This window comes from Grampus griseus, assembly GCF_964374135.1.
Source record: "Grampus griseus genome assembly, chromosome: 1".
Taxonomy (NCBI): Eukaryota; Metazoa; Chordata; class Mammalia; order Artiodactyla; family Delphinidae; genus Grampus; species Grampus griseus.
In genome coordinates, this window is record NC_139017.1 from 66,500,374 (window position 1) to 66,521,361 (window position 20,988).

The 20,988-nt window shown below is 45.4% G+C and overlaps 1 protein-coding gene across 3 annotated transcripts in view; it reads right to left on the reverse strand.

The window, feature by feature from the left end:
• NOS1AP (nitric oxide synthase 1 adaptor protein) overlaps positions 1–20,663 on the reverse strand; it is a gene marked incomplete at both ends in the record, with an annotated part of 288,950 nt that extends 268,287 nt beyond the window's left edge. For all 3 annotated transcript variants that reach the window (XM_082653376.1, XM_082653374.1, XM_082653375.1), the window contains one exon: positions 20,559–20,663. In XM_082653376.1, coding sequence (XP_082509502.1) covers positions 20,559–20,663 — 105 coding nt within the window. The remainder of the gene's footprint in view (positions 1–20,558) is intronic.
• Positions 20,664–20,988: the final 325 nt, after the last annotated feature.

Sequence of the window (20,988 nt, forward strand, 5' to 3'; positions counted from 1 at the left end):
GTGAATCAAGAATTTTGTATCCTGCAGTTTTGACAAAATTTTACCAACATTAAAAAGAAAAAAATCAGGAAATATTGTTCCCATGAGTCCTTTCTAAGGATACTAGAGAATGAATTTCAAAGGACCAAAATGACTAGACGCGTGCAAATAAGTACTGGTAGTAAGTATTAAATATGTAGTTATTAAGGAACTAATACTAAGAGAGGCTTAAAAAAAGATACACAATGTGTAATGGCTATATGATTGTATTAGTTTCCTATGGCTGCTATTACAAATTATCACAAATGTGGCTTAAAATAACAGAAATTTATTCTCTCACAGTTCTGGAGGCCAGAAGTCCAAAATCAGTTTCACTGGACCAAAATCAAGGTACCAGCAGGCTGCCTTCCCTCCAGAGGTTCTAGGTGAGAATCGGTTGCCTGCTCTTCCAGCTTCTGGTGGTTGCCAGCCTTCCTTGGCTTGTGGCTGCAATACCCCAATCTCTGCCTCCAGGAGGATCACACTGCCATTTCCTCTTCTGTGTATAATCTCTCTCTGCTTCCTTCTTTGTGATGGTATTTAGGGCCCACCCAGATAATCCAGTAACCTCCCCATTTTAAGACCCTTAATCCCATATGCAATGCCTTTGCAGTATAAAGTAACCTCACAGGTATTAGAGATTAGGAGCTGGACATTTTTTGAAGGGCCATTACTCAGTTCACCACAATGATCTACTACAAACATTTTTTTTTAAATGATGGAGGATAAGGATGGCATACGCAAAAAAAGTTTTTGGATATTTTCAGTATCATAATTGATGCTGGCATTAGTATTGTTATTCCAAGACTGCTGATTGTACACTGTGGGATAAAGCAAATGAGTAATTATGGGGTATTCAAGTCTGTCATTCCCTATGTACTTGAAAATCAGAATTCACAGTGTGGAAGACAGATGAAATATAGGAAAGACAAGGTAAAAACCTTGTAGTCTTGAATCCTAATTGGAAATATCAGTATGAACTCTCAAGTATTGATATTATGTTCATATCTATTACATTCATTCTCATGCTCTCTCTTTATAGTTCCCCAACTGTGTCCACTGAAAAAGACCTAGAAACAATGGCCAACTCCATAAAAAACAAAGAAATCAGCATGCCGAGGGCCCATATGGTGGTCGAGAGAAAAGATTTTGCATGAAAAGATACCAGGTCTTCCTGGAGAAATGCTAATTCGAGACTGCGGCAGAAAATATATGAGGAGTGGAGGAGAAGGAGGGCAAGGAGGACACAGAGAGAATGAATCTCCCAAGCCCAAAAGAGGTGTCAGTTACCAGACTGTGTACTCACAAAGGTAAAGAAAGACGGTATCACAGGGAGGGGAGGGAGGCACTGATCGGCCCTGGACACGGTCACGCACGACAGCACAACACGGAAAGGCAACTGCTGGCAGTATCCAGCCAAACATTTTGTAGCTGGGGGAGAGCTTTGACCTACAGACTTTGAATGTTCCAACTTCACCAGGGAAACCATCTCCATCATGTGGGAGAACACCTCAAACCCTCCTGGCCTGCTGACATTAAACATCCCCAGCCAACCCTCTGATGGAGACCTATGCCCCTCCAACCCCCATCCTCTTACCTGCAGGGAGATAAGTGCTGGTTCTGCACCCACAAGAATATCCAGTCACTCATTCAATTACGCATCTCATCGTAAATCCATCAAAAGGCATATCCTGGCCTAAAAAATCAGGCTTGTCGACCGGCATAATCCAGGTCTGCTCATAAATGCCCCTGTTCTGTGAATACATCAACAGTTCTCCTGGCTGCACGCTGCAGTCACCTGGGAGCTTTGGAAGTTACAGTGATGGTGGGACCCCAGTCCAGATATATGAAATAAGAATCCCTAAGGGTAGTGGGCATCTGTATGTAAGTTCTCCAGGTGATCCCGAGGTGCAGCTGGGTTGCAAAGCGCTACTGAAATACAAAATTAGGTTTCTGAGGCAGCAAGGCTGAGGGTTCACCCTGGAAAATTGGGCTGCTCTTTAAGGCTAAGACTGGCCCATGTGAAGCACACAGAGGCCTCTTCCTGCTTGAATTTCTACAAAATCCAAGATTGCAGCTCAGTCTTTTTTCTCCTTTGCCTTTCTGCAGGATGTGACCCCATAGGGTTCTGCAGTTTTTCACAATTCTTCTCTTCTGGCTGCAATAGGGAAAAATTGGTGACTAAGACTTGAAAGATTTCTTTTCGCAGAGCAGCAAAAGGTATAAATATTTGAGGACGGAAGACGAGTGATGAACAAATTCTGCTTACGTGTAGTTACACTGGAGCAACGTATTGATGAACAGCTAGGGGGAAGAAAGAGCACAGGTTCCTGCCTCGCACACCTCAAAGAGAGAGAGGGTGCTTCCACAGCCGGGAGCATGTTGAGCCCCACGTGCAGTCTTGCTGGCTTCCAGCTGTTTGCTCTAATTGATCTGTCAACCAGTATGTGGGCATTAAGTCATTGGGGTGGGATTGCAGAAGATATGGGAAGAATAAAACAGAAAATCACGGAGTGTTCAGTTTAGAAGGGATCTCAGAGATCATCTAAGATTTAGGTTCTAAGTAGCTCTGTTATTTACAAACCAGGGGACCAGAGTACAGAGATGAAAGTGACTTGTTCAAAGCTTGTTTGATCCAGCAAAGGGTAGGACTGGCATTGCAACCAGTGCAGAATTCTTCCATGCCTCATTCTAGTCTCACAGATCCTGGCCTGCCTGCTGAATAAGTAGACTATTATGAGAAAAGAGTACGTTGGAATGGAGAGGTGAGAGGAGGAACTGCGTCCCTCCCACATGACATAGCCGAGGCGTCAAGGCTTCTCCCTTAGAAGAGGTGAGTCAGCAGCCTCAAGTGTGTGCTTTAGACATACTTTATAATGAAAAACAACTTCAAGCTACTGCTGGAAAGAGGAAATAAAGAATCACTAAAAGGCAGCACTGTCATCAGGCACTTGAGATCCACAAGACCCAAAGGATGTCGGCCTCACTCTCTGACAAACCAAACCCTTGCCGAATTCCACGCACCCCACATAGGCTCGCTGAACGGCTACTATGTGCCAGGCCCTCTGACAGTACTGCAGAAAATACAGAAGTTTAACCACCTTTTATGGAGCCTATGCTAAGACAAGTACACAAGTGACAGATTATAAACCAAATGGTGCTATAGTAATTTAAGGAAGAAGAATGCACACAGAGTTGGGAGGTGGGGAGAAACCAGTATCTGATGAGCTAAGCTTCCTAAGATGAGAATGGAGTTGATGTATTCACCCCAGATCTACAACAACAAAGCCAGCTTCAGGCCACAGGCTAGGTCACCTCCTGGAGAAGAAAAGTGAGAGCCATACCATAAAAATCTTTACCATTTTGCCAAGGGAATGGCTGGGAGGGCACAGTCACCAAACACTGCATTCTTGCCACAAAAAAATATTTTGAAAAATACAACCAACATGACTGGGATAACAACTGGGCTGGGCAGGAAAAGCAGAATTACGGTACTGGGTAAGAGCCACGTTTGGGATCCCACTCCTGGCAAAGGCACCCAGGTAAATGTGGTCAGGATCAATGACACCAACTTCATTCATTCATTTGTTCATTCAGGATCAATGGTGCACCTATCATGTGTCAGGCGCTGTGCTAAACCCCAGAAATTCAAAAATGAATCAGACATGGTGCTTGTTTCAGCATCCACAGGCCAGGGAGTACCACCTGGAGGGGAGTTGGGAGTGGAGGGAGATGGCAGAAGACAGAAATAATTGCAATATAGGCAGTAAGGATTAACAGAAAGCCTAGGGACACGAAGGGAGTTGCTATCTAATATCCCAGACAATTTAATTAGCCTCAGAAACCCATCATGGATTTGTCACCAGTGACTTACAGAATCCCTGCCTGAAGTTTTTATATTTCAGCAAGTTCCACTTCCAACAAGAGGCTGGGAGGGAGAAAGAAACTTCCTAATCCTAACTTGCTGAGATTGTCAACTAACTAGGGACTGTGTTTTTACAGCCTTTATTAGCATCCCACTCAACCCTTTTCTCATTTCTCAAAGGAGCTCATACAGACACAGTCTCCTTCTCATCATTTTGGCTTAAACTGCCACATCTCAGCAGCCTAATAGGTTTCCTAAACTCTGAGATAGTATAAGATAGCAGGACTACGCTAAAAAGAGAACTCCATACAGGATATTAGGACAGAGTGTAGCTAAGGGCCCAACCCACGAAGAACAGCTGAAGACCAAATACAGAAATGAGACAAGTTCAACCACCTTTCAAGCTCTTGCAGTTCAGATATTAGACTGTCCTCCCAGTGGACAGCGTTTAAAGGTTTGTCATGTGAATTGTAATGACTCATTTAGAGTAAGTCCCTTTGAAGTGAAGACTATTTAATTCTGTGTCTTTTCTGCTTCTGACTCTCCTTCCCAAATACAGCCTGGCCCTAAGAACAAAATACATGTTGCTGTACCAAACCTTTCTTTGCAATTTCTCTTACACCTACCCCTTCATTTCCATGCCTGCCACTGTCGTCCTGGTTCAGGTCCTCACACGTGGAGAAGTGCTCTTTTCTGTCTTTACAGCTCTTATCCATTTCCTCTTCCTAATACATGACTCTGTGTGTGCATGCACACATCTACATACATATACATATATATATGTGCATATACATGTATATATATATTTATATATATGTGCGTACATATATATTTTATATATACACACACATATACATATCATCCCCTAGAGGCACACATTTTTGTTCCCCATCATTTACAAGATGAAGCCACATCTCTCGAGCCTGGTATTTAAAGCCTCCTGGGGTATGTATGGGTCTTCCTGCCTCTATCATTTCTTCATTACGTATGGTTTTCTTATTATCTCCTCCCCCCTCAAAAAGAAGGTACTAAAACTCCACATATAAACCATTCTCTCCCCCATTCATACCACAGAGCCACCCTTCCTCTCCTTTTCACTCACCTAAAAGCTGCCCATTCACTTCTTTACTTATACATGTGGTCATTCCAAACCAAAAGATGCCTTATACCTCTCGGCAACCTCCAGAGTAGAACATGGTCCCTCGTTCCCGCCACTGCCATCTCTAACCTGAAATACTGGATGAGCTTCCGGAACAGTCTCTCTGGGCCTAGTATTGCCCCCTCCAACCCACTCTCCACAAAACTGCTTCAGTGATATTGTTAAACCTCAAGACTCATCATCTCATGCCCCTGCAAGACCCCTTCCGAAGGCACAGACTAAGCCACTAACAACAGCTGCCTCCAAAAACCGTCCTAGGTTTCGGGGAAGAACATAAATGGATGAGCTCTACCCCATCACAGCAGGACCCCCAGGAACAGGCTCATGAAGAAAGCGCAGTAGAACATCTCTGTGTGGAAAAAGCAAGGCCTCATTTCAGCAAAGCCTTAGTCCAATTTTGTCCCAGGATTGGATATGGAAAGACCTTGAAAAAGTCACTTAATACTTAGCCTTTGAAACTACAACGATGAAAGGGAGAGAATGACATCATGCACCATAGTTGGAAGGATTAAATGAAAGTTTATGAAACAACCTGGCAGAATGCCCAGCTCATAGTATGTGCTCAATACATAATACTATCACCGTGCCTGTCTTTCCATATCTCCCCAGCTGGGCTGATTTCCTTCAAGTCACCACCTTGTCTCATGTATCTCTGACCTTCAACACCAAGTACTGTGCCCTAAACACAGTACAAGCACAATAAATACTTCCTGTATGATTGGTTTTATTCCTACACCCGCATTTGGAAATGTATATTCAGGGAACACGAGTCGGATTCAGAAAAAGCTATATGGCGCAAAAAATCTCAATAAATCTATGGAAGGAAAGTGAAGATAAGTGAGAAGAATTTACCAGGCAGTACACAATGATTCATAAGGACCTCCACTTGGGAAAGACCCCAGGTCCTTTTGGTCTTTCCACCGAAACTACCCTGGGCTGCTCCAGCACTCTGATGCCGAGATTCTCCAATTGTGCTCCTTGATTGGATTTGATTAGAATCACCTGGGGGGGGGGCTTTTTCGTCTCCCAACGTGCAGAACTCCCATTTCCAGAAGATGAAGTAGACATACTTATCCCCATTCCTCCTGCTAACAACCTCCAAAACTCCAGGCATTATATATAAAACTACTACAAGATAACTCCAAAAGATGGAGAGAAGGCAGACCAGGCAGGGATCTCAGCACCCAAGGAACGCAACAGTTGAGTTCCCTGGGTTCTTGTTGCCTCACATCTCCCAGACCTGTTGCTGGAGAAGCCAGGGACCCAGAAATGCCGATGAACACAGACCAAAAAAAAAAAAAACTCCCAAGAGAAGCCCGCTTTCTCTAGCCAGAGGACCAGGAAATGGGCAGCTGCACATGACAGAAAACTTTCAGACAATAACAGCTCTACTCCAGCCAAACATCACAGAAAAAACCTATCACCCTCATACTCATCCCACCAGCAGTGTCAGAAACTAGATTTCTGCCCTCACCACGCTGTAAGGAGATGCTCCACCCTTACCTTCTTCCTGTCAGTATCAGAGACGCCTGAACGGGAAGCTGGGACGCCAGGAAGTCCACCTATGGGTGATAACAAGGCCTCCTGCTCTCCTCGCTGGGGTTTCAGAAGAGTCCCAGTGCTGAGTTATAACTTTTACCACCACCCAGGGTCAGGAGGCAGAGCATCATGGGAGATCACGTGACCAACAGTAATGAGGCACTCCTGCCCCACCAGAGTGGTATCAGCTGAAGCCAGTAAATGATCTAGCCTTCCACCCACACCTAATGGTAAGGAGGCAGCGCTCCCCTCCCCCCACCAGCACATCAGCAGAGAAGAGAAATCTTGCCAAAACAGACGTAATTAAGATCCAGAAAGTCATAACGTAATACCCAAACCATCCAGGTTTCAATCAAAAATCACTTATCATTCCAGGAACCAAGAAAATCTCAACAAGAATGAGAAAAGACAATGAAAAGATGCCAGTACTGGCACAAAAACAGAAATATAGATCAATGGAACAGGATAGAAAGCCCAGAGACAAACCCACGCACATATGGTCACCTTATCTTTGATAAAGGAGGCAAGAATATACAATGGAGAAAAGACAGCCTCTTCAATAAGTGGTGCTGGGAAAACTGGACAGCTACATGTAAAAGAATGAAATTAGAACACTCCCTAACACCATACACAAAAATAAACTCAAAATGGATTAAAGACCTAAATGTAAGGCCAGACACTATAAAACTCTTAGAGAAAAACATAGGCAGAACACTCTATGGCATAAATCACAGCAAGATCCTTTTTGACCCACCTCCTAGAGAAATGGAAATAAAAACAAAAATAAACAAATGGGACCTAATGAAACTTAAAAACTTTTGCACAGCAAAGGAAACCATAAACAAGACGAAAAGGCAACCCTCAGAATGGGAGAAAATATTTGCAAACAAAGCAACTGACAAAGGATTAATTTCCAAAATATAGAAGCAGTTCATGTAGCTCAATATCAAAAAAAAACCCAATCCGAAAATGGGCAGAAGACCTAAATAGACATTTCTCCAAAGAAGATATACACATTGCCAACAAACACATGAAAAGATGCTCAACATCATTAATCATTAGAGAAATGCAAATCAAAACTACAATGAGGTATCACCTCACACCAGTCAGAATGGCCATCATGAAAAATTCTACAAACAATAAATGCTGGAGAGGGTGTGGAGAAAAGGGTACCCTCTTGCACTGTTGGTGGGAATGTAAATTGATACAGCCACTATGGAGAACAGTATGGAAGTTCCTTAGAAAACTAAAAATAGAACTACCATACGACCCAGCAATCCCACTACTGGGCATATACCCTGAGAAAACCATAATTCAAAGAGTCATGTACCACAATGTCCAGTGCAGCTCTATTTACAATAGCCAGGACATGGAAGCAACCTAAGTGTCCATCGGCAGATGAATGGATAGAGAAGATGTGGCACATATATACACTGGAATATTAGCCATAAAAAGAAACGAAACTGAGTTATTTGTAGTGAGGTGGATGGACCTAGAGTCTGTCATACACAGTGAAGTAAGTCAGAAAGAGAAAAACAAATACCGTATGCTAACACATATATATGGAATCTAAAAAAAAAAAAATGGTTCTGATGAACCTAGGGGCAGGACAGGAATAAAGACACAGACGTAGAGAATGGACCTGAGGACACGGGGAGGAGGAAGGGTAAGCTGGGACGAAGTGAGAGAGTGGCACTGACATATACACACTACCAAATGTAAAATAGATAGCTAGTGGGAAGCAGCTGCATAGCACAGGGAGATCAGCTCGGTGCTTTGTGACCACCTAGAGGGGTGGGATGGGGCAGGGGAGGGAGATGCAAGCCGGAGGGGATATGGGGTATATGTATACATATAGCTGATTCATTTTATTATACAGCAGAAACTAACACAACATTGTAAAACAATTATACTCCAATAAAAATGTTAAAAAAAAAAGATGACAGAATTATCTGACAAGGACTTTAAAGTGGTCTTCATAAAAATGCTTCAACAAACAATTATGAATATGCTTGAAACAAATGAAAAAACAAAGTCTCAGCAAAGAAATAAAAGATTTAATTGCAACACCCAGGCTACACCCATATTAATTGAATTAAATTTGCTGAGCGTTCACAGCCAGCAGCATTTTTTTTTTTAACTCCCCCAAGATTCCAAAGAGCAGCCAAGTTTGAGAACTAGTGCTCCAACTCATGGTTCTCAAACAAAGGTATCTATCAGAATCACCTGGAAAACATGATCAAGGCACAGAGATCCAAGCCCTATGCTACTTCAAGCCTGGGCCTCTATATTTTCATCAGTTTCCACGTGATTCTAATAGACACCAAAGTTTGAGAACAGATGCCTTAACTAATCAAAGAAATTTGCAGGTGATTCCTCTCACTTGAGGCTGCAAAATTCTTGACCTGAAGGAGGAAAGAGCAGCAGTTAAGTGACCTTGAAGCAAGAGGTAAAGTTTCAATCATACTTAAAAAAGAAAAAAAAAAAAAGTTTCAGGGCTTCCCTGGTGGCGCAGTGGTTGAGAGTCCACCTGCCGATGCAGGGGACACGGGTTCGTGCCCCGGTCCGGGAGGATCCCGCATGCCGCAGAGCGGCTGGGCCCGTGAGCCATGGCCACTGAGCCTGCGCGTCCGGAGCCTGTGCTCCGCAACGGGAGAGGCCACAGCAGTGAGAGGCCGGTGTACCGCAAAAAAAAAAAAAAAGTTTCAATCATACTTTGGATATGCGTGCCCAGGATACAGTGTGTTTAACCTGGGCTGCCAAATTTAAGAGAAAGCAATCCACACATATTGAGGACCAGTTTGAAAATGTAGTTACAGTACAGGTTAAATCCGTTTATGGGAAATAGCATGGGAGCGAAATAATATGTTAGCTGTCACTTGGCCCATGGGAGACATTAATCTTCTTCTTGGCAGAATAATAAAACGCTTCCACATGAGTGCCTCTTCCCATCCAAAGAGACCAAAACAAAAAGGGAAGAGTTTATAATCAAGATAGAAAAAAAGGACACAACCAAGGAGCTTTTCCATTGTGCACTGTGGGCTAAGATTTCCAACCAAAAGGCAACATCTCCTGGGCTGGAAGTTTTTTGGCATTTATACTTTCCTAGAGGGACCCTGGAGGCTCCAAGTGGAGTGGAGAGAACCAGTCCTCAGAAACGGAGCTGAGAAATGCAAGGAAGAGGGCATGGAAGTTGACAGGAGGAAGAGGTGTGGTAAGGGTGGATGGATCACCACCGTTAGACAGGAAGTGCACGGGCAGGAGCCCAGCAAAGAGTAACTCTCCCCAGGAAGGAAGGGCCTCCCAAAGCCCCTCTCCTGCCTGTCTCGGCTTTTCCACTTACTCATTGATGCCTCAGTTTCATATCTGGAGACCATCAACAGGACCCACCAGAGAGGCCCACCAAAGGTGGCCTGTTGCCCACTGGCACACAGCAGCTGACCAGTCCCCTGGTCACAGGTTTAACCCCAATGGGAGGAGCTGAGACCACCACCTTTAATAGTCCATTTGCCCATTCAATCCAACTTAGAAAGATGGTCTCAGTTTCCTCACTGGAAGCAAAAACCCCTACCCTCAGGGGGCCACTGTAAAGATTAAATTAGTTTGCATATGTAAAATTCTGAGAACCATGCGTTGAAAGTGGTGAGTACTGGATAAACATTAGTTCTTGGTATCTTGAAGCATATTCAGCACAGAAGTTAATAGTGCCAGACTGCCAGGGTTGGACTCAGGGATCTATCCATTACTAAATGTGGGCTGTGAGCAAGTTACTCTGCCTCTCTATGCCTCGGCTTCCCCATCAGTAAAACTCAAACGATGAGAGTACCTTAACTCGTAGGGCTGTTGGGGAAGATTAATCATTTCCTAGAAAGAGCTTGGCACAGTGCCTAGAACATAGTAAGTGCTTTGTAAATGATAGTGATTATTATGTTAGCTTTCTACGATGTGAACAGCATGAGGCAGGTATGTGGGGAGTCCTCTTCATCCTTGAGGAGCTTGTAGCCTAGATCAACAGATAAGAAATGCACAAACAGAACCAGCAAGGAGGAGCAGCACACAATAGGGGACACGTGATGATTCTGCAAGCATGCAAACAGTGTTTCTAACACGCTTCCACACAGGTTAATGGAGTTCAGAACATTCTGAATACAGGGTGCGTTGAGCAAATGCCCTCTTCTTGGCTACCCCTTGGTAGGGAGTCCCAGGTCTCATTCACCTCTCAAGGCTGGTCATTTCAACAGTTCTCCCGGAAAGCACTGCAGCTTCAAGAATAAATGGGGGTAGTAACCACTGTCCTCAGTTCTCATGGATGGAGCCATAAAAGTGTAAGACACACAAGTCTCATTGAAGTGCTGCAGAAAACCAACTGCGTTACATGCGGTGGGTAGGGGACCAGGGGTTCTAAAGTGTCCCAACACTCTGGGCACAGAACTTGCTGGAAGCGCCATTTTCAGTAACTTTTAAAGCTATAGCTGCTCCAGTGTTTGAAACATGATGCTTAATATAAAAATTGAAAAAGGAATTGTAAGCATCACAAGGTATTAATTAATCCCATCATGCAAGATTCCTTCTGCTTAGATTACCTCTGCTTAAAGACATATTTATCCAAGAAATTCAGAGAAAGGTAGTGAATACAGGCAACATACAGTACTTAACAAGATTCTGTGATTTTTAATCCGAACAAGGATTAAAAGACTGGAACAAATGTGATGGGGGCATGTACCAGAAGCTAATTAACCCCTCCTTATTCCTTCCCAAGGAGGCTGACAGCTATTTTAAGTCCACAAAGTAGTCACGCTGTCTGATTTGCAACTTTGGGAATTAAGAATAATATGGCGGCTAGGTGCTTTAAGCAGGCATGTAAAATGAAGATAATACACTACTAGGCCTCTGACTTATGAAAAAAACAGAGTGGGGACTTCCCTGGCGGTTAAGAATCCACCTGTCAATATAGGGGACACGGATTCGATCCCTGGTCCAGGAAGATCCCACATACCGCAGAGCAACTAAGCCCATGCACCACAGCTACTGAGCCTGCGCTCTAGAGCCCACAAGCCACAACTACTGAGCCCACGTGCCACAACTACTGCAGTCTGCACACTCTAGTATCTGCGTGCCGCAACTACTGAGCCCGCATGCTGCAACTACTGAAGCCCGCACACCTAGAGCCCGTGCTCCACAAGAGAAGCCACCGCAATGAGAAGCCCGCGCACCGCAACGAAGAGTAGCCGCCGCTCACCGCGATTAGAGAAAGCCTGCGCACAGCAACGAAGACCCAACGCAGCCAAAAACTAAATATATAAAAATTTTTTAAAAAGAGTGTATGATCATTCCTAGATTAAAATCATGCACAGATGAAATTTAAATCGCAATCTGCAGGACTAAACAACAACAGTAATAAAAATAACGACCCACTCTGTTCCAGGCACTGTGCTAGGAGTTTGCGTGCGTAACTCGTTTGCACTAACCCTATGAGGTATGAGATACCTGTATCCTCTTTTTACAGATGAGGATACTAAAGGAGAGATGTTAAGTAACTCGCACAAGTTCACACAGCAAGTGAGGGATGGGGCCAAGATTTGAACCCAAACGCAATTTGGCTCCTGAACCCATTTATGCTATGCTGTCAACCTAATTCATGTCATAAAAACTATAAAATAGAAAATTAGAGGAAATAAAGAATTGGGGGTAAAGGGTATTAGTTCATTAACAAGAACACAACAGGTTGAAAATATTTTTTTTTACTAATGACAATTATCTACTCCTAAAATTGGCCATGTGTTCTATAATCAAAGATTCTAATTCCATTGCATATCTGTCACTGGAATTCCATTTAATTCAGGAAAAATGCTTACCTGGCATTTCCTTTGGAAGGCAGTGGCACTCTGTGAGGTGAAGGGTGATGGGGATACCTCCTGGGATCAGAGACTAGTCTCACTAGGGACTGAGAGGTACAGGCCTGAAGCAAGAGAAAAAGCTGGGAGGAGACTAGAGCCAGCTGAGGCATCTCCCACTCTTGGGTGATACAGGAGGGTCCTGGCAGTCCTTGTGGGGAGCATCTTAGAAATTATATTCATTGATTCAAAATACATTTTCTATATGCAAAACACTGCAGTCAGCACTGCAGAAGACACAAGTGGGCAGAGGGACAGGGACCCTAATGATGACAATGGGGGGATGAAAACCGGACAAGGGCAAGCAGCTATAATCCATAGCAGGGTCTGCTCAGTCCCTTCCACACAGAGGAGGGTCTGGTAACATCCACTTCACTGAGTGACAGTGGAATGGGCCTAAGAGATGGATGGGGAATCACAGGGAGGGTTGAGGGAAGGGTAGGTACCCCAGTTGGGTTGAAGCATAGGGTGATTAAAGGGAACTGTTCAAAACCAGAGAGCCCTGAATTGCCAGGCTAAGAATTTTTGGACCTAATATAGTAGGCTTATAAACTTTTAGTGTCTTTGAGGAGAAGGCTATCATAATTATATTTCAGGATAATTAACAGAGCAAAAGTTTATAGGGTAAAGTGGAGGCCTCCAGAAGGTAACTGAAACAGTATGGTGAGAGGTGATAAGCATCTGAACCAGCCAGAGGTGAGACAAGGAGGAACAGACAGGATGCATGGATGGATATCACTGTGAAAATTCAAGGACACACCTCATTTGAAGTGGGGGGACGGGGTGGGGGGTATCTGGGGAAAGCCTGGCCACAATAGGTACTCAATCAACAGCCAATGAGTCCACTGCTCCGAAGTGTCAAGCTTGGTGTCTGAGAAGATGGTAGGGTCATTTAAAGAAGTATGAAGTCATCAGAGAGATTTGAATTCAACCTTGTTGAGCAACAGGGTTAGCAACACGTTCATTGGGGTAGAGATAGCCAGCAGGAAGCTAGAAATAAAGATCTGGAGTCTGGACTAGAGTTAGAGATCTAGGAGCCAACATGCATAACGAGGGGGGGAAGGGGAAGGATGAAACTGAGCACTTACCTTAGAGGTCAATGTGCAGCAAAGAAGAGAAGGTACAGACAGGGGGGCTATGCATGGCCAATCGAGAGCCTGCAGAGAGCTGAGTGAGGCATCCCAAGAAAGACAAGGATGGCTGTTCAGGGAGAAAACTCAAAAAGAATGAGGACAGAGAAGGGTGACAGTAGAACAATTTCTACATGGCAGCCAGGACAGAGGTGGGAAGGACACGGCCAGGGACTGAATGAATATTGAGAAACTGCAGAGGGTAGACCACTCTTTCATGAGGCTTAGCTGTAAAAGGAAGAGGACAACATGTTAATGAAGAAAAAGGTGGAGAGAAGAGAGTTTTCACACAGAGAAGGTCACAGCACACTCCTGGGCAGAGGAGTGAGCCAGTAGGGGGAAAGACGGAACAATGCAAAGGTGGGGGTAGGGAGTGATGAGGTAATGAACAAAGACTCAGGAGAGGTGGGCTAGCAGCAGAGGGACGGCAGATGAATCTCAAAGAGAAAGAGGGAAAAAGAAAAAAACTAATCGGACTTCATAATTTAAAACTTTTGTGTTTCAGAAGACGATACCAAGAAAGTCAAAAGACCACCCACAGAATAGGTGAAAACACTTGCAGAGCTATATAATGGATTTGAATACAGAATATATAAAGAGCTCTTACAATTCAGTAATTTTTTTAAAAAAAGACAATCCAATTTAAAAATGGGCAAAAGATCTGAATAGACGTTTCTCCAAAGATGTGAAAATGGCCAATAAACACATGAAAAGATGTTCTATATCATTATTCATCAGGGAAATGCAAATCAAAACCACAATGGATACCACTCCATACCCACTAGGCTGGCTAGAATCAAAAAGCCAGATTATAAGAAGTGTCAGTGAGGATGCAGAGAAATCAGAATCCTAACACACTGCTGGTGGAAAAGTAAAATGGTGCAGCCACATCGGAAAACAATCTGGCAGTCCCACAGTGGTTAAACATAGTTACCATGTGATCCAGCAATTTCACTCTTACCTGCCTACCCCTGAGAAATTTAAGCATATATCACACAAAAATTTGTGCACAAAATGTTTACAGCAGCATTATTCACAATAGCTAAAAAACAAACAACCTTAATGTCCATCGACTGATAAATGGACAAACAAAATGTGGTATACCCATACAATGGAATATTATTCAGCCATAAAAAGGAATGGAGTCCTGATACATGCTACAATATGGATGAACCCTGAAAACATCATGCAAAGTGAAAGAAGCCAATCACAAAAACCCACATACATTTTCCATTTATATGAAATGTCCAGAATAGGCAAATCTAGAGACAGAAAGTAGATTAGGAGTTGCTTAGAGCTCTGGTGGATGCGGGTGGGGGAGATGATAGTTAAAGGGTACAGTGATGAAAATGTTCTAAAATTGACTGTGGTGATGATTGCACAACACTATGAATATATTAAAAACTACTTCATGGTACATTTTAAATTAGCAAATTCTATGGTATGTGAGTTATAGCTCAATAAAGCTATTAGGGAAGAGGGAGTGGAGGAAAGAAGGAAGTTCTTTTTCCAAAAACAGGAAGGAAGGAAGAAAGTAGCAGAGACCAAGTCTGCAGTGTAGGGCAGGAAAGTGGGAAAGACGGAAAGGGGGGTGGGCATGGCTCCAGGCTGCTGGGGGAGCAGGATAAGGGCAGCAGGAGGTCACTGAGGAGCTAAGGGCAGCCTCAAGGCAATGAGGTGAGAGGAAGCAGATAATGATGGTCAAAGAAAGCATTCTGAAGGTTTGAGTTCCGGAAATAGCAGCATTACGAGTAAGCGATAATAAACAATGAGTCTGATTAGGGTCTTGAACACGGATGATTGGCAAAGGTCAGCATGACGAGTGAGTGTGAGATTCTGACCACTAAATGGACTGGGACATTTTGGGGCAAGGGAGACATGGCAAAATCATGAAATGTACAGATAAGGTAGAAATACATTTGCCCATCGAATTCCAAAACACCAGCTCCAGAGGAATACCCTGGGGCACCTGAGAGCAAAATAAGGGTGAATAAAAACAGGTATTATTTCTGAGAAGTGCTGTATCTTTGAGACTCATCATCCCCCAAAGATTTATCTGGTCCAGGCAGAAGATAACAATGGATATTAAAGCATCCAGACAAGTACCTAATAAGGTGAAATAACCTGCACTTCAATGATGACATCAGCGAATACACCAGGGCCTCTATCTGAATCCCTACTTGTCCACAATCCTGGAAGAAAGGACCCTTTGGGGGGTGGGCGGGGGAGGGGAGAGTGCACACCCAGAATATAGCAGAGTTGGTTCTGAGAGCTTTTTACCACACACCACAGGTTAGGTTTGAGTTAGAGTACCCCGTTTATGGTGAACCAACATATGTAATGTCCTCATCTGGAAGCCCTCAAGACAGCGTGTTCGAGAGGCATCCGCAGGTAGCCTGCTGTGTGGGGTTATTGTAACCTCGAAAATCTACATCATGGAAACCATCAGCCAGTGAAGCCATTTAGCAAGGAGGGAATAATGGCCAGAGAATTCAGTTCAGATTTGACCAAGGACTCCCAAATCCCCCAAATCACTCAGCAATAAGACAATATATTTACTGCTTTCAGACTTTCTACAATTGGAAATTTCTTCCGCTTGATAAATAATTTGATGGTGCTGGCTATATATAGATGTACCTGATGTTGGGGGAGGGGGCTATACACAGAAGCACGAGACAAGGTACTCAAAGAACACTCGACATCGCTGGAGAAGCTATATGCAGAGGAGAAAGAACACAAAATTTTATGGTTGACCATGATCCAAGGATGGCTTTGGCAATATCTCTCATCCCACGTGCACTCCTGCACTGTGACCTTGACACTCCCCACCAAGAAGTGAAGAATACTTCTCCTCCCCTTGAATCTGAGCCAGCCTATGGCCCGATTTGACCAAGAGAATGCAGCAGAAGTGACTCTGTAACTTTGGTGGCCAGGCCTTAAGAGCTTCCACCTTCCCTGCTTGGAACACTCCCTCTTGAAAGCCAGGTGCCAGATCAAAGGGCCACCATGCTGTAAGGAGATGCAAGCTACCCAATGCAGAGAACCTGCACACGGAGGACTATCAAAGCACAACCATGAGAGTGAAGCCTTCTAGGACCTTCCAGCCCCGCCACAGCAGAATGAAGCCGAGTGAGTGATCCAGTCCACACCACATGCAACAGAAGAACAGCCCAGCCAAGCCCTGCCTGAACCCCTGACCCACGAATCATGAGCAGATTAAACAGACATTGTTTTATGCCGCTGAGTTTTGCGGTAGGCTGTTAAGCAGCAACAGATAACTGAAACCAACTTGAAGTCAGGAAACTAGGGATGAGTTCTGGTTCTGTTCTCACCTAGCTATGGGACCCTGGGTCGACGACTTCCCCTCTGGACCTCAACTTCCTCATCTGTAAAATGAGGAGGCTGTACGAGGTGAGCTCAGGTGCTTTCCAGTTCTGACAGGCTGTGCCACACATTCCCAGATCAGTGAACGGGCTACGCAACGAGAGCTACGAATACAGAGGGAGCTACTACTTCAGGATGAAGCTAAGGAACCATGGACGAGGAATCCAAAGGACTGGAGTGTGAGGCTTAAATGAGGCAGCACCTAGGACAATACATGGTCCATAGTAAGTGCTCACTAAGTATCAGCTATAATCATTATTCTTTCCTCTTATCAGTTCTGTGACTCTGGACAAGTTAATCTCTCTGATCCCCAATGTTTTCATCTGAAAAACAGAGATAACACTAATGTCCCAATTTCCACATGAGGAAAATTTTGTATTTGTGAAAGTCACAGGCAAATCAAAAATCACCTACAAACGTCAGGCATAACTATGTTATTAATACCCTTATTCTTTGCACCACTGTCATGAGAAGTCTTCTTCTCACCCAGCAAGCAGAGACAGCCAGTTGATGGCACCAGCCACCAGGAAGGCTTACTGGGAGAGGGAGAGACAAATACAAAGGAGCCACACAAGCTTTCAAGCCGAGAAGGATTTTACTGCCCACCCACCAGCAACGGTCAGTGAGCCAGGTGCCCTTTCTGACACGGAGGGCACTATCCCCTAAGAGCAGCTCCCAGACCAAGGTTTTATCTTGAAGAGCCTAGCACTAAAAGTTTGAATAATTTTCTACATCAGAGTCAGAGAGGCCAACAACCTAAGGGTGCCCCACCAGTGAACCGTGAATCAGACCAACCGCCCAGCATAGAGTCAACATTCCATGAAAAATATTAAATGAATAAGCATTGCATTTGAGAGTCTGAAGTCAAAGCTCCCAGGTTTAAATCCTGTCTCCGCCATACCCGGCCATGTGCAATAAAGCAGGCAACATATCCTCATTTATAAGGTATAAGGAGACCCACCTCCAGGGAAGCAGTGAGAATTACATGAAGTCCCGCCAGGTGAAAAACCTCTAGGATCCTACTTGATAGTTCAATGCACGGTGTGTTTTTTAAGTGCACAGAACCTCTGACGCCCAGATGCCCTTCAACCCTGGCCATAACCTTTTCAATCTCCGCGGCACCCTGAAAATGAGCGGCATGCATCCAAAAAGTCATTCCATCCAGTGTTGATTCTGAAAAACTGCCAACCCTTGGGAGGGAAAGACCTGGGCTCATTTTCCAGGAGTTTCTGACAAGGCAGCGCTAATACATTTACATTTCACAGCCCGTGCTTTTCCAAAACAAGGAATGAGTGTGGTGTGGATTTAACCCTGAAAACCCAGTGATCGTGCAGTTCCACGGACACTGCTCGGGAGGGATGTGAAAACCAGCCAGATGAGGTGCTTGCCCAGGTGCTCATGAGACAGAAAAGCTTCTGCTTCCACCTCTACTCAGGTCTTGGCTGACATGATTTGAATGTACTGGTGTCCAGCCTCGGTTACCAAGAGCTGGGAGTTAGGACCCAGTTCTCAAGGTCAGCCCTGTCCTTTCTTCCCTACCTCACCATTCTCAAAGCAGAACCCATGGTTCACCATGTCCCACATCTGCATCGGGAACACAGCTGGGACCAACTGTGGTTCCCCTTCCTCTTATGGAGCACCACTGTGTGTGAATCCAGGCAAGTTACTATAGGAACTACACCACACAACCCCCAGACATTTGCTTAGAAAAGAAACTACATGTTGGGAAAGAGAGGGTAAGATCCAGCAAGCTGGAGGCAAGCCTGAAGCCACTGTTTCTCAAAGTCTGGTCTCAAACACCTGCATTAAATCACCTGGAATGCTCCTTAGAGGTGCACAGTCCTGCGCTCTCCCCAGAGGTGTCAGACTAGAATTGGAGGTGGCAAGAATCCGACTCTAACAACCTAGGTTATGAGTCCTAGCGAGGATCAAATGCAGAGACTGTGAGGAATGAATTAAAAGGTTAAAAACACTTTAATTCTGATCTTTCTTCTTCTGTTCATGCTTGTAAAACAGAGCCCTGATGAACCAAACAAGACAAAAGCCAATTTCCCAGTTTATGCGTGTCCAAGAAAATTAAATCATGACGTGATGAAAACTCATCCTTTAAAATTTAAAAACCTGCTCACCAAAGCAACAGGCCCGGACAAAAATTAACCCAAACATCCTATATTAGACCAACCAGCTCTATTCTGAGAGAAGCAAGATAAGATCTTGGCTACAGCCCCACTCTGGTCCCAGCCATACCCAGTAATTCAGCTCTGCATTCCACTGCAGGGTTTGATGTCTGGGGAAACAGGGGGTGCCCTCCTAGCTCTAGCAAATATGGCTGGGGGAAGGTTATTCAGGGAGAAAAAAAAAAAGTAAGATTTAACAACTCACACATCTCCATGAGAAGGAAGAACAATCGAAAGTAACTGACCACATTGGACTCATATCAGACACTCAAAAAGATGTCTCAAGAACTGAAGCAAATAGCTACCTGATGGAGTAACCCTTGCCTGAGATGCTAACACCCTGCCATCTACAAAGCCATTAAGGAGAAAAAGGGAATGAAGACTCTCTCCACATCGACAGTACTACCTTTTCAAAACCAGAAGACACAACCTACTTGGAGGGGTAGTATTTTCTGTCACTTACCAGTGACAGGCACACAGTAGGTGCTGAGCATCCCTGAGTCTTGGGGGGAGGGCGTCAAGCTGCATGAAGGAAGAGGAGAAACACTCTTCCCCTGTGATAAGCAGCAGGAACCCCAGCTGTAATCTCAGAAACCAGAACTCCTCATTCTGGGAAGTGCATCACGGTGGGGGGGGGGCAGCCTTATTCACACCTCATGGTGCAGTACAGAGGCTTCCGCCCCGCCCCCTCTCCCAAGGATGGACCTGGGGCTTTGAGCTGAAAATTCCAGTCACCCCCGATAAATTCTTCGGCAGCGGTCCCCTACTAGCTGTTGAAACTTAACATTAAGCCACAAAACTAGTAACCGGGCAGCTTTCACCACACCTCCCCCCTTCAATGACTGTCACTTGCAAAGGAGTCGTGGCAAATAAGGCGTTTAGGAAGTGACTCTGACACCTGGCCGGGGTTACCTGGAATCTAAAAACAAAAACCACCCCTGTATTATTTTCTTCAATCAGGAAGCGGGTATTCCCCCTTTAAAAGACCTTCCTGAAAGCACCTCTCCCAAGGGATCCCAACAGGTTAAATAACACCAAAGCTTCCCTAAACCGATTCTAAAGAACCACGTCCAGGCTGCGCTCACCCACTGGCTTCTCCTCCTCAGAAGAAGGGATCCGGGAAGTAACTCAATCAGTCCTGGATGGGTAAGGATGGGGGAGTCTGCAGGTGGGAGGAGGGGGGTGAAGCAATACCGCTCAAACTTTGCAGTTGCTCTTCAGCAGTTCTGGGCAGGAGCCCGCGGAATACTATACAGAGAAGGGGAGTCACCCTCCCTAACAGAAAGGCCCCCAAATCAGCCTAACCCACCAGCTCTGCGTCCGGGATGGCTGCGCATCCCGTCCACTCACACATGCCCCTCCGGGGCAGTCCCCTCCCTGAGGCCCCCTCACCTTGGCCTCGAAGCAGATGCCGTGCTGGAAGGCGTCCTCGTTGTGCAAGGGGATCCGCAGGTCGTGCCCATCGTCCACAAGGTTGTACTTGGTTTTGCTGGGCATGGTGACCCGCGGCGGACCGGCTCCTCCAGAGGCGGCGGCGGCGGTGGCAGGAAGGGGCTGGCGAGACCCAGGAGAGGGGAGGCGAGAGCTGGGGGCGACGGCGCGCGGAGGGGGCGCAAGCGGAGGGGCGCCCTGGCCGCGCGGCGGCCGTGGAAGCCGGGACTCGGAGCGACGCCGAGGGCCGGGCTGCAGCGGGCGGCGCGGATGCGGGCGACGCGAGCGGCGCTGTGGCCGCGCAATTCCTACCGGCGAGGAGGGTGGCGGGGGCGGCGGCGGGAGCTGGCGGCGCGACGACCGGGCTGGGGGAGGGGAGCAGTGGGCGCGC